General features: G+C 40.4%; 1 protein-coding gene across 1 annotated transcript; it reads right to left on the bottom strand.

Annotated features, from left to right (window-relative positions):
- Positions 1-9,296: 9,296 nt before the first annotated feature.
- Positions 9,297-16,609, bottom strand: fam53c (family with sequence similarity 53 member C). The gene is made up of 5 exons (XM_017698680.2): positions 16,204-16,609; positions 14,628-14,806; positions 14,120-14,180; positions 12,578-13,422; positions 9,297-10,551 (listed from the first exon to the last, which is right to left on the bottom strand). The coding sequence occupies exons 3-5, from the start codon at positions 14,124-14,126 to the stop codon at positions 10,279-10,281; spliced, it is 1,125 nt and encodes a 374-aa protein (XP_017554169.1). The 5' UTR covers positions 14,127-14,180; positions 14,628-14,806; positions 16,204-16,609; the 3' UTR covers positions 9,297-10,278.
- Positions 16,610-16,842: the final 233 nt, after the last annotated feature.

Here is a 16,842-nt window from a genome sequence, read left to right as displayed (position 1 = left end):
GAGAGGGAAAAACATTTGTTTAAATTATTTTTACACAAGTGTACACACACGGACAATAAGTGTTCTGTGTGCCTCACTGGACAACTTAATCTGAATTTACCGTTAATGGGACAACCTCCCTTAACAAAAACATTGTACCTACACCTTACATTTAAATTAGCTCTATAAATTTATTATTAGCACTCTCAGTTGGAGATGTGAGTGCACTGCTTCCACAATTCTGTAATATTTGAACATCTCTTCAACAGCTTGCTCATGTTATCTGGACAGTACGAACCTACTTCATCAAACACTGCACTGGAGAGGAAAAATATCCACAAAGTTGTGTGCAATGCAATCTCTGCTTCATATAGGGGCTATCATGATTCAGCACAATTAATATCTAGTGTGCCTTCCTTAAGTGTTGATATAGTATAGTAAAGCTAACATTCCTTCTTTTCTTTTACTTCCTTTTCTTTCAGGAACATTTCTTGTAGGTTTATGTTTTTATATACCAACAGATTTGAAAAGCAGAAAAGACATGATTTAAAAAAAATGCCTGTTGGCTTGATGAATGGACTAAATGAAATGGCCTAAAAATGTCTGGTTAAACTTACGTTGAAAGCAAAGTATGTTTTTATTTTCTTCTCCTGTAAAGTTAGCATTTTGGAGATAAGAAGTTTTGCTCCAACAGCAGCAATATGCTCATATAAAGTGAGTTTTTACATTTAAAAACCATCATGAGCAAAGCTTTAGTCTACATGACAATACAACTTAAAAAACTATTTTGACTTCTGTGTCACAGCACTCCTGCAGGGCATGTGACATTTTTGGATAAAATCAGGCACATACACTGAAAAACAATATGTTGGTTTGGTGTTTGCATTCCTGTTGAAAAAGACAAATAGCTTTTATTCTTATATTCTTATAACAGACTCATAATAAAAATAGTAGATATATTGACTAGATTTTAGACAAATTCACTTGCCAGGATATAAGTTTTTGCAGTGTACTTCACAAGGCAGCTTACATGACCATAGTCTGTAGCTAGATAGTTTGGTAGGAACACTGACCTTTATCTATGCTGTAGCAAATGCATAGCACCATATTTGGGTTTCATCAATACTTCCATCTCAGCTGTAGCTTTGAACTCAAATATGTCCTAACTTGTACCAAATACCCAATGGGATCTTTACTCTTGGTCTTTGCATAAGCAACATTAGAAATGACTCGGCAGTCGACTGTCCAGAGTGTATCCTGCCTATTATATTAGTCATAGTTTTTCTTTATTTTAAGTATCAGCACAATTTCCCTATTATTACACGTCAGTATTTTCCCACCATTATTTATGACAACTTAATAAACTAATTATTTTCCCAAGCATTGGCCCAGCTATTAGCTAGAACCTTGGATCCAGAAAAGAGATGAAAAGTGCATTATTAGACCTTCAGTCAAAGTAGGCAACTAAAATCGATTAGAAATGTGGCCCACGTTAACATTCCAGTTCCCAAAGACTCACAGAACTGTATGATGGGATGATGTAACAAAATAGCTTTTAGCTGACTGGTTCTACCATTATGTCAGTATTGTGCCACGACATCCTGCGGTGTTATTTCAAACCTGAAGCAACCAAAGTTTAGTTTGCTCACATGCACACCAAACAAATGATTTTAAACAGGTGTAGCTGTGGCCAAAATCTTGAGAGTGCCTGTCAGGGCGGTTATCCAAGAACCCCCCGGTGGACACCGGTGGTGAGGGAGGTGGTCAAGCTGAAGAAAGAGGCCTTTAGGGACTGGATGGCCTGAAGGACTCCTGACTCAGCAGATAGGTACCGACAAGCAAAAAAGGTGGCAGCGGCAATGGTGGCAAAAGAAAAATCCAGAGCGTGGGAGGAGTTTGGTGAGGCCATGGAAAAAACTTTCGGTCGGCCTTGAAGAGGTTCTGGACAACTGTCCAGCGACTGAGGAGAGGTCGGGTGGATTTGTCAGGGGTGGAGAAACTCTGACTTCAAATGAGGATATAGGACCAGAGGGTGTGTGCCAACTACTGGGGTATCACACTGCTCAGTCTCCCTGGGAAAGTTTACTGATAGTTGAACCTCAGGTTGAGGAGGAACAATGCGGATTCTGTCCTGGCCATGGAACAATGGACCAGCTTTTCACCCTCTCGCAGATTGTTGAGGGGGCATGGGAGTTTGCCAACCCAGTCTACATGCGTTTGTGGAAATATCTTGTGGGAGGTCCTCTGGGAGTATGGGGTGCCAGGGCTACTACTCCGGGCAATTCAATCTCTGTACTCCCGGAGTGAGAGCTGTGTTTCTATACTCGGCATTAAGTCAGGCTCTTTCAGTGTTAATGTTGGACTTCGCCAGGGTTGTGCCTTGTCTCCACTCCTGTTCATGATATTTATGGACAGGGTGTCAAGGCGTAGCTAAGGTCAGGAGGGCATTATGTGTGGAGCCTGGAGGGTGGCGTCTCTGCTATTTGCAGATGATGTTGTTCTTTTGGCAGGATTGTATGGATGCCTCCAGCGCTCACTGGAGTGGTTTGCAGAGTGTGAAGCAGTTGGTATGCAGATCAGCACCTCCAAGTTTATGGTCCTAGCCCAGAAAAGGATGGCATGCCCTCTCCAGGTAAGGGGAAAGGACTTGTCCCAGGTGGAGGAGTTTAAGTATCTCGGGGTCTTGTTCACAAGTGATGGGAAGAGGGATGGTGAGATCAGCTGCAGGCTGGGACAGGCGGCAGCAGTAATGCTGTACCAGATTGTAGTGGTGAAGAGGGAGCTGAGCCATTAGGCAAAGCTGTCTGTTTGCCAGTCGGTCTACATCCTGACCCTCAACTATGGTCATGAGCTGTGGGCAATAAACAAAAGAATGAGATTGTGAATTCACGCGGTGGAAATTAGCTTTCTTTGCATGGTATTGGGCTACACTCTACTTGATAGGGTGAAGAGGTCAGTCATCTGGGAGGAGGTCAGAGTAGAGCTGCTACTCTTGCTGCTAAACTCACTCCACCACCTGGAGAAGAGCCCCTCAGTGTGACCCTGTTTATACTGCTCACATATGACTGCTTAGCTATCCAACCAGGCTGTCATTTTGTAAAGTTTTCAGATGACACGGCAGTGGTTGGATGCATCACAAATAGTGATGAGTGTGGTTATAGGCAGGAGGTGGAACACCTGGAGAGTTGGTGCAGTGAGAACAATCTAAGCATCAATGTGAAGAAAACAAAGGAGATGATTGTGGATTTCAGAAGGGGCAACACCATCCCTCACCTCCCCCTACACATCGGAGGCTCTGCAGTGGAAGTGGTCTCCAGTTATAGGTACTTGGGCCAAGTTGGTATGGTGCAGGATGGTTTAGCTGACAGTACATACTAACCAAGATGAACAGAAAGCTGCGGATGGTCTGCCTTAAAGCTATGAAGAGGGTGCACACAGGACATCACGATTTTGTGATAGTTGATGAAAGCAACTTCTGCCATAAACACAAAGTAGGTTGTTACACTATGACATGGGTGTCAGAGTGTTCCTGTCAGGCCACAGATGCCATTTAAAATTCTACTTCACTTTACTAGCATGATTCAACATATTCTTTGGCCCACCGCAACTGATCGGACATCCTTAAGATAGAACATATTCAGATATTCAGTGATAATTTAGCACTTAGGCTAGATTTATTTCTTGTTTCAAATTTTTAAGATCACCAGTTGAACGGCTGCAATGAGTCTCTTCTATTTTTTTGGTACAGAAACATCAGCATAAATGTTTGAGTCTCAGCACCGCAAGTTTATCACGAATGTCGAGTTGTACTGATGTAAAAGTCGCATGAATTCCGATCCGGCTGTTCAGACTGAGTCGCATTGCCACAGATCGGATACGGATCTGATTTCAGTACCGCATATGAAAGCGTCTCAAATCGGAATTGAAAATGTCAGATTCTATGCGTCTTTTGCTGTTCACATTGACACACAGATGACACATATGAGGAAAAAGATCAGATTCGGGCCACCTCTACCTGCTGTGTAAACGTAGCCTAGGCTACACAAAACTAAGGTGGTCTGTGGCGGTGCTCTGATGAGCTGTGCTATCTCATTGAAATGTTCTACTGTAGTGTATTTTTACAGGTATACTAGTAAATAAAACCACTGGGTGGGATATTTTGATAGGCTAAAACACCTTATCAAAAGTACTACCTGTGGTAAAACTAAGAGGCTGAATTTAGCTGCTTTTTTCGTAGCTTCTTGTTTGAATATTCCTGTTCCACCTTAAATGGTGCAGCGGCTGTGAGTAGCTATCACAAACATTAGCAAGCAAGACAAAATACTGACCTGTTAGTTTGGTGAAACAGCAAAAGTAAGCATTAATAGTGAAACCTCTCCATATCATGCCTTTCAACCCTCCATGAAACGGAGCTGGCCACTTCCTATTCCTCCCATTATATCAAAAAACAGACGGCTAATCAGCAGAGGGCGCCTGCAAGTGAGTCCTCAATGAATGGGAGTAAATGGAGCTCAACGGCTAAAAAACACTTACCCAGAATGTTTCTTTAAATTTAGAAAGTAGAAGGATTATTTCACTAAAAAAAAACAAAGAAACACATATATTAACTTTTTTCGACAACAAATGGGTTTTGGGCAGCAGAAGGCGGGCATTACTGTTAGAGCGTGATGATTGACGGGCGAGCGGAGCAGCTCATTGGCGGTTCTTGCTCACTGACGTCATGGACATACATGGGCGCAGTTTTAAACTCCCATAACTCGAGTCTAAAAGCTCTTATGTTTCATGCTGTTCTGTGTTCATGCAATGATTGCATTCTTTTACATTAAAATGTTTAAGCATTTATAATCTATGATTTTGCTCAAATGCTCCATAATAATTAATTAATTTTGCACTCACTCGGGAGCGCCCTCTAGCGTTTTAGAAAACAGGGAGACATTGCAGAGTGGGAATTCACTCTACACGTTCTCTGGCAGTTTCTCATCAGAGGCGCAGACAGCTGGAAGTGTCTGGCGTGCGGGTCTGATTACAGGGTCTCAAGTTGCGGTGATGCGGCTCTATAGATAGATACTACTGTGCCATCTGCCGGCGACATGTTGCCACTGCAGCACGGCAGTCTGACTTATTGATATGGACCGACTAGTCCGAGTTAATATGCAACCGGTTAATCGGTTCAGGCAATACCATGCAACCGTGTAACTTACTGCTTCAAAGACTTTTACTGCTATTTTTAGGATACTGAATTTGATATTTTAACTACGTAATATTCTAGCCCTAAACGACGTGCTATAAAAGCATGCTGTTGTAATCTCCAGGTTGGACTACTGTAACACCATTTTAGCTGGATGCTCCAATACATTATTAAAAAATTTCCTACCGGCCCAGAATGCAACTGCTAGTGGCCTTACAAGGACCAAAAAATCTGAACATATATCCCAAATCCTGTCATCATTACACTAGCTACCCGTTAAATTTCGTGTAAATAAGAACCTAATAGGTGACCTGGCCCCACAGTATTTTATAGAAGCCGCTCCCAAAATATGGAGCCAACAGAGCTCCATCTCTGTTGGCTGAGCTGATCCCCGTTTTGACCACCATGGAGTTTCATGTTGTACAAAGCTGTGTAAACATCAAGTCAAGAGGCTTTTATTGTCATTCCGTATGTACAAGAACACCGTGGAGTGAAATTAAGTTCCTCCAGAAACTTATCATCTGCATGAACTGACCCTCCTGATGCTGCTACTGCTACATACAGTTAAGCTATCTCCACCTGTTTTTCCCCGGTTTTGTATTTTTTATATATATATTATACTAGCCAATGCTGTTTGCTATCCGGTGTCGACTAGAGGAGGACGGGTTCCTCTTTTGACTCTTGGTTCCTCTCAAGGTCTCTTCCTCTTGCTCTTATGGAGTTTTTCCTTGCCACTGGCGCCATTGGCTTGCTCATGGGGGCTTGGACCCAGATTTTTCTGTAAAGCGGCTTTGTTATAATACCTGTTGTAAAAAGCGCTATATAACTAAACTTTGATAAGCCTTCTGACTAACAAATTTAACCCAACCAACTAACCAGCATTCCTCTACCGACACTCGGTTAATCTAACGTAGGTGACCAGCTTCCATTAGGATACCGATGCGACCGTTAGCGTTAGCATAAGAGTTATGCTAGCTAGCTAACTAAACGAGTTAGCTAACTTTGATAGTTGGCACCTATAGGTAGGTTAGCTAACTAGTCGAAGTGTCTGGCAAAGTACCGTTTTATAAACGAAAATTTAAGAAAGCTCGTCGATCATTTAAATTTTAAACAATGCCTTTAACGGCTCTGTGGCCTTCCAGTCCTGAGAAATGTCCTGTTTAGAGATGAGTGCACATTAAGTGCGCACGGTGTTAGTCAAAATAAATGCATAACCATCAGAAAATGTTATTTTCCCACCTCAAGTCGAGTTTTATGAGTGCATTAAAAAATGGGATAATGGGATTAAAATGTCTTTTTTGATTAAATTAATAAATAAAATATCTTAACATTACATTGATGGGAAATTAACCAAATAACATTGCAACTATGGTGTTGCTGGAAGATTTTAATGAATATATTTCACAGAGAAGTTCAGTGAGGACAGCCCCAAATCACCATATTTAAAGTGGATACAGACATTTGTGTTTTTGTGATTATTTACTAAATTAATTTTAAGAATTTTATTTTTTCAGTTAAAGTACAGATCCCCTTCCTTTTCACAAAAATAAGTCATTTTATTGCTTAAACTCTACTTATGGAAAGTGCTAGTAGTAATGATAGTGATGACAGTATACCAGCTGACATAATGTTGTATCTAAATAAATAATAGTATTTTGAATGGTGTTCTCTGTGTTGAGCAGAGGTGGCATGTGTCATTGTTTTTACCTGGGGATATGGCTTAGTTCAGCAACATGTACTCCAAAAAAGATCATTTCTCTGGCGCTGTAGGCATTCACATACCACAACTTATTCTGTGTCAGGAAACCATAGTCCCGTTAAGTTGCTGTGGTACCTTTCAAAATCAAGCGCAAAGTAAGAGGCCATGCACGCACCAGGCCATCTTAATACATAAATATGCACACATGGGTTTCTGCCTTAGTAAATATAACTCAACAAGATCTGCTTCTTTAAATAATGCAACAGTGATCTCCTTAACAAGCATCAGCACCCTCTATTGGGAGACTAGCATAATCAAAAGAATGACAGAAGTACCATGAAGGTAAAAAAAAAAATATTAAGGACGTGAGATGTAAAAACTTTAGTAAAACAATGTAAAAACAAAAGTAATAATAGTTAATACTCCAGTGAAATTATCAGTGTGTATTTTAAAGAAAATACAAACACAGAAGGTTGGCATTTGTGTATATGTCCTTTAGGGTCCTACTTGTGCTCATACAAACATATTTCTGTCAATCTGCAGTACTGAAGTTCTTAAATGTGCATCCCATTTAGTAGTTTTCCATTAAAATATCTTTTATGTGATACACATATTTTATGTGATCTGTTTCTCTCTGGATGTTCAATAGCCAAAGTTCACCCAAACAAACACAATACCAAAACAGCAGATTACAATTAGCCCAAGGTGCAATTAAAAACATAAAAATAAATAACTGTCTCAGATTTGTTTTCACCAAGGTGCTGTGGTTACAACAGCAGACACTAATGTAAAAAAAGCATATTGCTGTTGTTTGGAAGAAAACCTCATATCTCCAAAATGGTGAATTTACAGGAGAAGGAAAAAAAACATACTTTTCTCTTGATGTAAATCAATGGACCCATATATATATATATATATATATATATATATATATATATATATATATATATATATATATATATACACACACACACACACACAAATCATTTTAACTATATATTTCATTGAAAATGTTTCAAAGATAACATATCAAATGTTAAAACTGAGAAATGCTATTGGTTTTGGAAAAATATAGCCCCTTTTTTGAATTTGATGCCAGCAACATGTTCCAAAAAACTTGGGACAGGGGCAACAAAATCTGGTAAAGCTGTGTAATGCTTAGTAGAACACCTTGTAGTTGATTTGCAACAGGTCAGTAACATGAACGGGTATAAAAAAAGCATACCAGGGAGTCTTTCAGCAGGAAAGATGATGAGGGGTTCACCTCTCTGTGAAAGACTGCACAAGCAAATAGTGCAAATAATTTTTCAACATAAAATAGCAAAGGACTTATGCTTTTCATCATCTACAGTACATAATGACAAAGGATTCAGAAAGAGACAAAGCAAAAAAACAGTATTTGTTGGCCAAGATCTTTGGACCTTCAGACGGCACTGACTTGATTCTGTAGTGGAAATCACTGCATGGGCTTAGAGACACACATGAAAACACTGTTCGTCACTGCATCCATAAATGCAAGTTAAAACTCTAAAATGCAAAGACAAAACCAAATATAAACAGGATCAAGAAACGCTGCCACCTTCTCCGGGCCCAAGCTATTTTAAAATGGACTGAGAGGAAGTGGAAAATGTTCTGTGGTCTGACAAATCAACATTTGAATGGAAATCATGGACACTGCATCCTCCAAGCTAAAGACCACTCAGCTTGTTATCAGTGCACAGTTTAAAAGCCAGTATTCACGATGGTTTAGGGGTGCGTTAGTGAAGGCACTACTAATGCTGTTCTAGATACATGTTTTAGCAACATGCTGCCATCCAGATGACATCTTTTTCAGGGAACGCCTTGCTTATTTCAGCAAGACAATGCCAAACTACATTCTGCATGTATTACAACAGCATGGCTCTGTATTAAAAGAGTCTGGGCGCAACCTTGCCTGTGTCAGGAAACCATGGTACCTTTAAGACGCTGTGGTAACTTTCAAAATTCAGCGCAAAGTAAGTAAACATTTACTCACCACTGCAAACATCTGGCACATAATAATATAAAAAAACACAACAAAGGAGACTACAAACTGTTGAGCAGTTGAAATCCTATGTAAGGCAAAAATGGGAACACATTTCACTTACAAAACTACAGCAGCCTGTCTCCTCAGTTCCCAAAAACAGTGTTGTTAAAAGAAATGGTAATGAAGAAACACAGTGGTAAACATGCCCCCATCCCAACTTTTTTGGAATATGTTGCTGCCATCAAATTCAAAATGGGCAAATACTATATATATATATATATATATATATATATATATATATATATATGTATGTTTCTCAATTTCAACATTTGATTTGTTGTCTTTGTACTATTTAAATAAAATTAAAACCATTTACATGGTTTGGTGAAATATGTGACACGTGACATTTTTCTTTCTCTGTAAAATAATTTCAAATAAACTTTATTTATGCATAAACTGAGTCTGAAGTTTCAATCTTGTTACACATAAACAAAAAAAGACAGAAAAAACACCTTCCACCCTTCATACTACCATCTTTATACTCAATTTGTTTTAAACAAATACTCACTGTACAATACAATGTATTCAGTATTACAATGTGCCTTCAGAATACAGTGGTTCGTTCATTCTGTTTCTGTCTCAAATGCAGTGCATTAACTGATGTTCACTCAATGTATTCAGTTTTAGAGGAATGCATTGTACAGGTTAAAAGATTAAAAAAAGCAGAAAAGTAACAGTAAGAAGGACAACATATACACAATTATTTTCCTTCAAGAGTCTTTCAATAAAGAAAAAAAGGCATCTTAAGGCTTATATGCTGAATTAGATGGACTTTTCTCAGTAGGTAGAGAGGTCTGAAGAGTAAATTACAGCTCTCATGTTGACCTTTTTTTATTATTCAAACTGAACAAAACACTGGTATTCATAACTATCATCCACGAAAGACTATTCTTACTAACAAAACATGTTTAGAGAAAAAGACATGAAAAAGAAAGACAGCAAGAAGCCAAAGACCAGTTCCCCTCAAGTTCTATCTGCCAGTGATTTTTAAGAGAACAACTACCAAATTACCAGCTGGCGTCCCCAGCCATCTAATATTCACATCCTCAAGAGTTTCTTAGCAACTGATTGTGGAATGTAATATGATATCGGGTCAGCATCCATGACCAACTGCATTACCTGTAATCATTTATAGTAGTCGACATGTCTTCATTAATGCATCAATGAGATTTTTTTCCTTTCTTTTTCTTTTTTTTTTATTTATTTATTTATTTTTTTTTACACCTGCACGCCTCATGAGAGAGCAGCAGTGTTCCTGAGAGGCCTGCCAGAGTAGTGTAGCAGGTGGTGAACAGAGGTGTTGAACGCTGGCAATGCAGGGGAGAAAAATAGCATCCTTTAGACTGTTTAATTCTCCTCAATGAGGGTAATGTCTAATTCAGTACAATCCCTCTCAAAAACACTTTGTTGTCCCCCATCACGCGCAGAGTCTGCCTCCTCTCTCTCCTCCTCTTCCTCATCACTTTCACTCAGTGGTCCAATACTTGTCCTTCCTAGGCCTTCAGCAGGCGAGCATGACCCTCTGAAGTCTCCAAAAAAAGGCTCAAGGCCCATGCAGACATCCCCTCCACAGGCAAGTTTACCACGTTCCAAACAGCTTAAGGGATCTGTGCTTCGGGTCTGAAAAAGTTTAAAAAACGTAAATTATTACAAAATAAGCAGATACATAACAACAGGGTAAGTTAACTGTGATGAGTACTGAACTTGTTGGTTTGACTGTAGTCCCATTTTGTACACTACAATAACAAGTACAGTCTTTCAACTGCACTGCCAGAGTTCAGTCAAGACCATGCTTAAATTTCTGATGCAAGTTTCCAACTCTAGTCCTAGAGTGTCCAGCACACACACATCTAAATCAATTGATCTTTTTATTAGCAGGTTTAGTACCTGTATGGGAATAGGGAAAAAAATCTCTATATATATTTTAAATCACCAAATCATGGTTTCCTCAAACCTTGCTGCTAAAAACATGTTTAAGATCATGACTGTGCCTGCACTGAAATTTCCAAGCATGCTGGGAGGCACTGTTCTCAAGGCTATATTAAACATTGGCTAGAACAAACAATTGACATGTTAATGGAGCAATAAATATTGACACTATAATAAATATATAATATATAAATAAATAAATAATGACACTATAACCTAGGCAAAAGGTATGTGGTCCTTACACCTTTCAGATAACTGATGAGATAGTTTCAGGAATTTGGTTTTCCCCTAGTCTAACACACCTGAGTCAACTCATCAGGTTCATCAGCTTCAAAATGTAAACGCTGAGTTAACTTTCAAAAATAGGAATGGCCTCACTGTTTCTATTTAACTATATAATTTTAAGTTAAGGCTATAAATTCATCTTTAGTAAATTGCTCATTCTCAAGTAGGAAATACAACCCCATTTCCAAAAATCTTGGGACAGAATGTAAATAAAAATAGGATGCCATGATATGCAATTTATGTAAACCATATTTTTTAAAGGAAAGTACTACAAAGCGAAAATATTGACTGTTGAAACTGAGAAATTCTACTGTTTTTTTTTTTTAAATATATGCTCATTTTGCATGTGATGCCAACAACACGTTCCAAAAAAGTTGATATAGGGGCATGTTTACCACTGTGTTTCATCACATCATCTTTTAACAAACTCTAAGTGTTCACCAAATGTTTCAATGGGGGAAAGGTCTGAACTGCAGGCAGACCAGTTTAGCACCCGGAGGCATTTACTACAGAGCCACGCTGTTGTAATACTTGCAGAATGTGCTTTGCATTGTGTCACTGAAGTAATCAAGGCCTTCCCAGAAAAAGATGCCATCTGGATGGCCCTATATGTTGCCAAAACATGCATCTACTGTTCAGTATTAATGGTGCCTTCACAGATGTGCACTAATGCACCCCTATACCATCATGGATGCAGGCTTTTGAACTGTGCACTGATAACAAGCTGAGTGGTCTTTAGCCATTTAGTCATGATTTCCAAAAAGAAATTCAAATGTTGATTTGTCGGACCACAGAACACTTACACTTTGCCTCAGTCCATTTTAAATTAGCTAAGACCCAGAGAAGGTGGCAGCATTTCTGGATCCTGTTTATATATGTTTTATCTTTGCATTTTAGAGTTTTGTGCAGTTGTAGATGCAGAGATGGACTGTTTTCACAGTGGTTTTCAGAAATGTTCCTGAGCCCATACAGTGATTTCCACTGGAGAACCATGTCTGAGGGCCTGAAGATCACAAAAATATCTCTTGACTCTGGGAATCTTTAAATTATATTGTGTACCATAGATAAAGGAAAACCCACGTTCTTATGTATTTTACGTTGAGAGAGACGTTATTCTTGAACTGCTGCTCTATTTGATCATGCAGTCTCTCTCACAGTGGTGAACACTCCCCCATCTTTACTTCCGAGAGACTCAGCCTATCTATGATGCTTTTTCATACCCAATCATGTTAATGACCTATTTGCAATTAACCACCAGGTGTTTTTTTTTTTTTTTTTTAGCATTACACAACTTTACCAGCCATTTGCTGCCCCTGTCCAATTTTTTTTGGAACATGTTGTTGGCATCAAATTCAAGTGCATTGCATTGCATTACATTACAGTACATCTCTCATGAGGTGTCCAGAACCTGAAAATTAAAGGCCACTATTACCTGTGTCATTTTTGCGAAGTCTAGCACAGGCCGCGCACATGGTCGGTCTGGATCCCTGCGGCGCTTCAGACCAGGTTTAAGCAGGAGTAAGTCACAAGGCTGAGAGTGACAGCGTGGAAGTTGAGGAGGAAGAGCACGGCGCACAGAAGATGGAGTGCTGCACGCAGATGATGGTGAGGCGGGCACTGCTGGGGGATGGGACGGGGGCTGGGGGGGGACCTGGGGCGGTGGAAGAAAGTGTGCGGCGGCTTCACGGATGAGTACAGGAGACAGTGAGAAGCGTCGCTGTGGAGGATGTGGAGGGTGAAGAGGAGAAGGTGAGGAAGAACATGAGGAGGGCGAAGGGAAAAAGCAGCAACACGCACCGCCTCCAGAAGTGTCACTCGGATCCCACGGGAAACTCCATGGCAGTGGGGAATCTGGGGAAAGAGCCAAACTGAAGAAGGTGGGACTGGAAGAAGAATGCAGAGAAGAATTTAGAGAGGAACTGGGGGCACGCAGCGGACATGGCCCCCCCGCGCCCCCTCCACTGTGGCATCGACGGTTCACTGGTGTCCAGACCTTGGAGGCACTCGGCCGCCAGGTGTACCGGCAGCGTGAAAGGTCCTCCGGTACAGACAGTGAACGACAGTGGCGTTTGGGGGGTGGCGGGGGGGGAGGGGGTGGCCCGGGAAAAGACAGGTCCGTCACAGAGGTGCTTGGAGCAAGTGGACGATTCAGGGCGTCCCCCTCCGGCAGGTGGGCAGTAGAAGGTCCAATAGGCACAGGGCCGGGGGGGAAGCTGGAGCTTAGGACACCCTGCAGGCCAGACTTTGAGGAAGGGCAGAGTTGCCAATAACTGCTCTCTATGGAACATGAAAAGAACACAATATTTTAAAAGCACACGCAGTTAGCAACACAATATACAACTTTATTCATTCATTTTTGTCAGACATTTTGGAAGTGGAAATTTATACTTTTAACACAAGTTTGCAACACCCAAAATATGATACAATATAATATTATATATATGTATGTATGTGTGTGTGTGTGTGTGTGTGTGTGTTACACACCAACATGATTCCGATTTCGTACTGGGAATCTGAGCTAAAATGTGTGCATTTTATTAATCGTACTGCATTTATAAATCCTATATTTCTCTGAAATGCTAATCCAGGTGAATCTAGTCTGAATTTCTACATTTTACAAGCCCCTGGAAATGGCAGCATTACAGGCCTGGCAGACTATACCTAACAGGGAGATCTAGTGTACCCTCAAATGGAAATGTACATACTGAAAAATAAAACCCAAATCTTTTTGAATAAAAGCACTACACTACACTACAGATTATCAGATTATTCCATCGTAATGGTAAACGCACATGAAATCCTCATAAAGTATATTCTGGTCTCCAATGTAAAAAGTATATGTATTTACATAAGCATAAACTTGTTCACTTGAAGCTTAAAAACCTTTGCTACCAAGATGCAGATTCACTAATGATGGTGCAACAGGGCATTTAAATACAATTGCTTCTAAAGACTTATTTCAATGCATACTCACCAGGCATCAATCCATCTGTGGGCCAGCAGGTTTCAGTGAGGCTGTGAGGATCTTGCCAATGCTTAAAGAAAAATATGACTGAAATAAGAATGAAAGGGATATATGCGGAGTACAACAGTGAAATATTAATTTACACGGGCCATGTTCTCAGCTTCACCAACCATATAGGTGTGCTTAATATGTATAGATTTAAAAAAAAAAAAAAAAAAAAAAGCAGCCCATCTGAGAATGTTCCACCACCCAAATAACACCTGGTCAAAAGCCATCCTGTGGTGGCCCCTTTCCATCCAAGCTGTGGGGAGGCCAATTAATTGTAAAGCAACAGATGGGCTACAGTGTTTGATTGTAAACCTACAAAGTGCACCTATAAGGTAGATGAACCTGATGAAAGACTAATACTCACTTTCTATTTTATGGGGTGTTTCCATTATTTTATTGGACCTACAGAAATTGTAAGCATTTTTGCATTTACTAAAATCAATACAAATAACATCAAAACAAGCTTTACCAAGCTGATGTCCAGTGGCTGTGGCTGATGTTAAGACTATGGATTTGCTCAACATTTAGCATAACCATGGCTTGGCAAATGAGGAGGTCTGGCGTGAAGCTGTTGATCATCTGAGAGAATCGTAGGTAGCACAGGCTCCCCTTCCAGACGAGTTGCAGCTAACATGATGAATTCATCACCTGAGAATGAATTAGAGACGCAATTACTCACTGTTGTTCAGGGACATATTAGACATATACAGAGATCCATAAACAACAAGCTCCCTGTCAATAGCTATAGTACTGCATAGGGGGACTAGCTTGAAGTAATACCTTGAAACTGTACTGACATTTGCTACATTATGTCCTTATTTGTATGTATGTGTGTGTGCAAGTATATAACACACTTATATAGGTGTGTGTGTGTGTGTGTGTATATATATGTGTGTGTATACATACATACATACATACATACACACACACACACAATATATATATATATATATATACACACATACATACATACATACACACACACACACACACATATACACACACACAAATACATATACACATACATACAGACTAAATACATACACGTATAATTATTCAGGTATTTATTCATTCAATCATATATTATTTTTATACATAACAAAGCAAATGTATAGCCTGAATAACAGATTGTAGCCTATAAGAGAAGCTAATGAAACGGAAGTGACGATGGAGGACAAAAAAAACCCTAGTCAAATGGCATCCTGCCTGACATTCATCTTGGATGACATGTTACACGAGTAAAAACAATGTCTGTGTAATTTTAAACATGTTCGTGTTTAAACAGCAAGATTAACGGTTAAAGGCCTAGAAGCTGATTTATCAGCTCACACGGATGCATCCAGGCTTTGGTAGATGTTAGTTAACTGATGATGGTTTATTTAGCTGGTCAGGGACAGCACGGACAACCCTGTCCCGTTTTTAAATGATGATCCGAGTAGCGATCGAAGGCTCCCTTATATGAAGCTGTTCTAAGCAGTCCGCTCTGTGGCCAATGTCAGCTAGCAATCTTGCTAGCATAACACAAATCTTGCTAACGAGCTAAACATCTCCAGGTCCGTCTGATGTCGGGCCGGTCGCTCTGGTCCAGCTCAACTAGAGATTCATAGCGAACCGCTGCCTGGTCAGCTAGATATGACTGATCGAAAAACATGCCTTCTCCTCATACTGTGTTTCAAAATACATTTGCTTAACAAACAGCTAGGCAGAAGCGCAACCCAGAAATAGAAAGCTAGCCAAGAAAGCCATTTAGCTAAGCGATAGGCACAAGGCTGGCTCGCTACCTAGAAAGCAGTAATGGCAGCGATGGCACAGGCCCACAAATTCAGGACATTCAACGGCGCCGAGCTAGCTATCTGCCTAGTGATCACTAACCGCGGCAAATAATGCAAGTAATAAATATCGCAATGCAAATGTGTCTATCCATTATAGCCAACTCTAAAAATACTGATGTAGGTCAACAAGCATGCGTGAATCTAATTGATTTACGCCAGACAATAACATTTAGGAGTTATGGGGGGCGTTTAACATTACTGATCTTGACTTACCTCGCCAACGATGGAGACCCGCGCAGCAGCCTCATCGGGCCTGTGGAGCCAGGCTAGCTAGCTCACATTGGTCTACCATTGCTTGCATGAGATCAAACAATTCAGACACAACAGCTAGCTGGCTAACCGCCTCGGATACCCATGGCGTAATGCTAGCTATTGTCAATCCCCGTTCCCTTCACCTCGTACAAACATGCCGTAAAAACAACGTTCAGGATTCACTACAATCTAACAGAAATGACCAATATGATGTGAGGGGAGCTATAATATAGAATTGCTACTGAACGTTCGACATTTCACTGCCTTCCCATCGTTTCCCATTAGGAAAACAAGAACGCCCGTAGAAATTGAGTGGTTTCCATCTGCAGAGCCTCCAGCCCCCCGCCCCCGCTGAACCGCACCATGAAGACCGAGTGCCTGCGCCCCCTAGCGTTCTTCTGTGAGGTAGCAGCACGGCGCGCTGTACCCAACGACGACTAGCCGGCGTAGAACAGAGGGGGGCAGCAAGTTGGCTGGTTACATTTTCTACGTTTGCTTAAGCTCCATATTTGTGAGAACACTGGGTTGCAGTTCAGTGATTCACATTTCAATCACAATTTCATTTTCGCGTTTCATTTTTCTTCCTTGGGATTCCTTTCA

This window comes from Pygocentrus nattereri, chromosome 16 (genome assembly GCF_015220715.1).
Source record: "Pygocentrus nattereri isolate fPygNat1 chromosome 16, fPygNat1.pri, whole genome shotgun sequence".
Classification (NCBI taxonomy): domain Eukaryota; kingdom Metazoa; phylum Chordata; class Actinopteri; order Characiformes; family Serrasalmidae; genus Pygocentrus; species Pygocentrus nattereri.
The sequence above is the reverse complement of the archived record's forward strand: the minus strand, read 5'-3'. Positions and strand labels throughout refer to the sequence as shown.

What these genes read in the sequence shown, in the direction of transcription:
- fam53c (XM_017698680.2), bottom strand. An exon ending in ACTTCGCAAAAATGACACAG is followed by an intron (nt 10,552 to 12,577) that starts GTAATAGTGGCC and finishes AAACTTTTTCAG; the next exon opens with ACCCGAAGCACAGATCCCTT.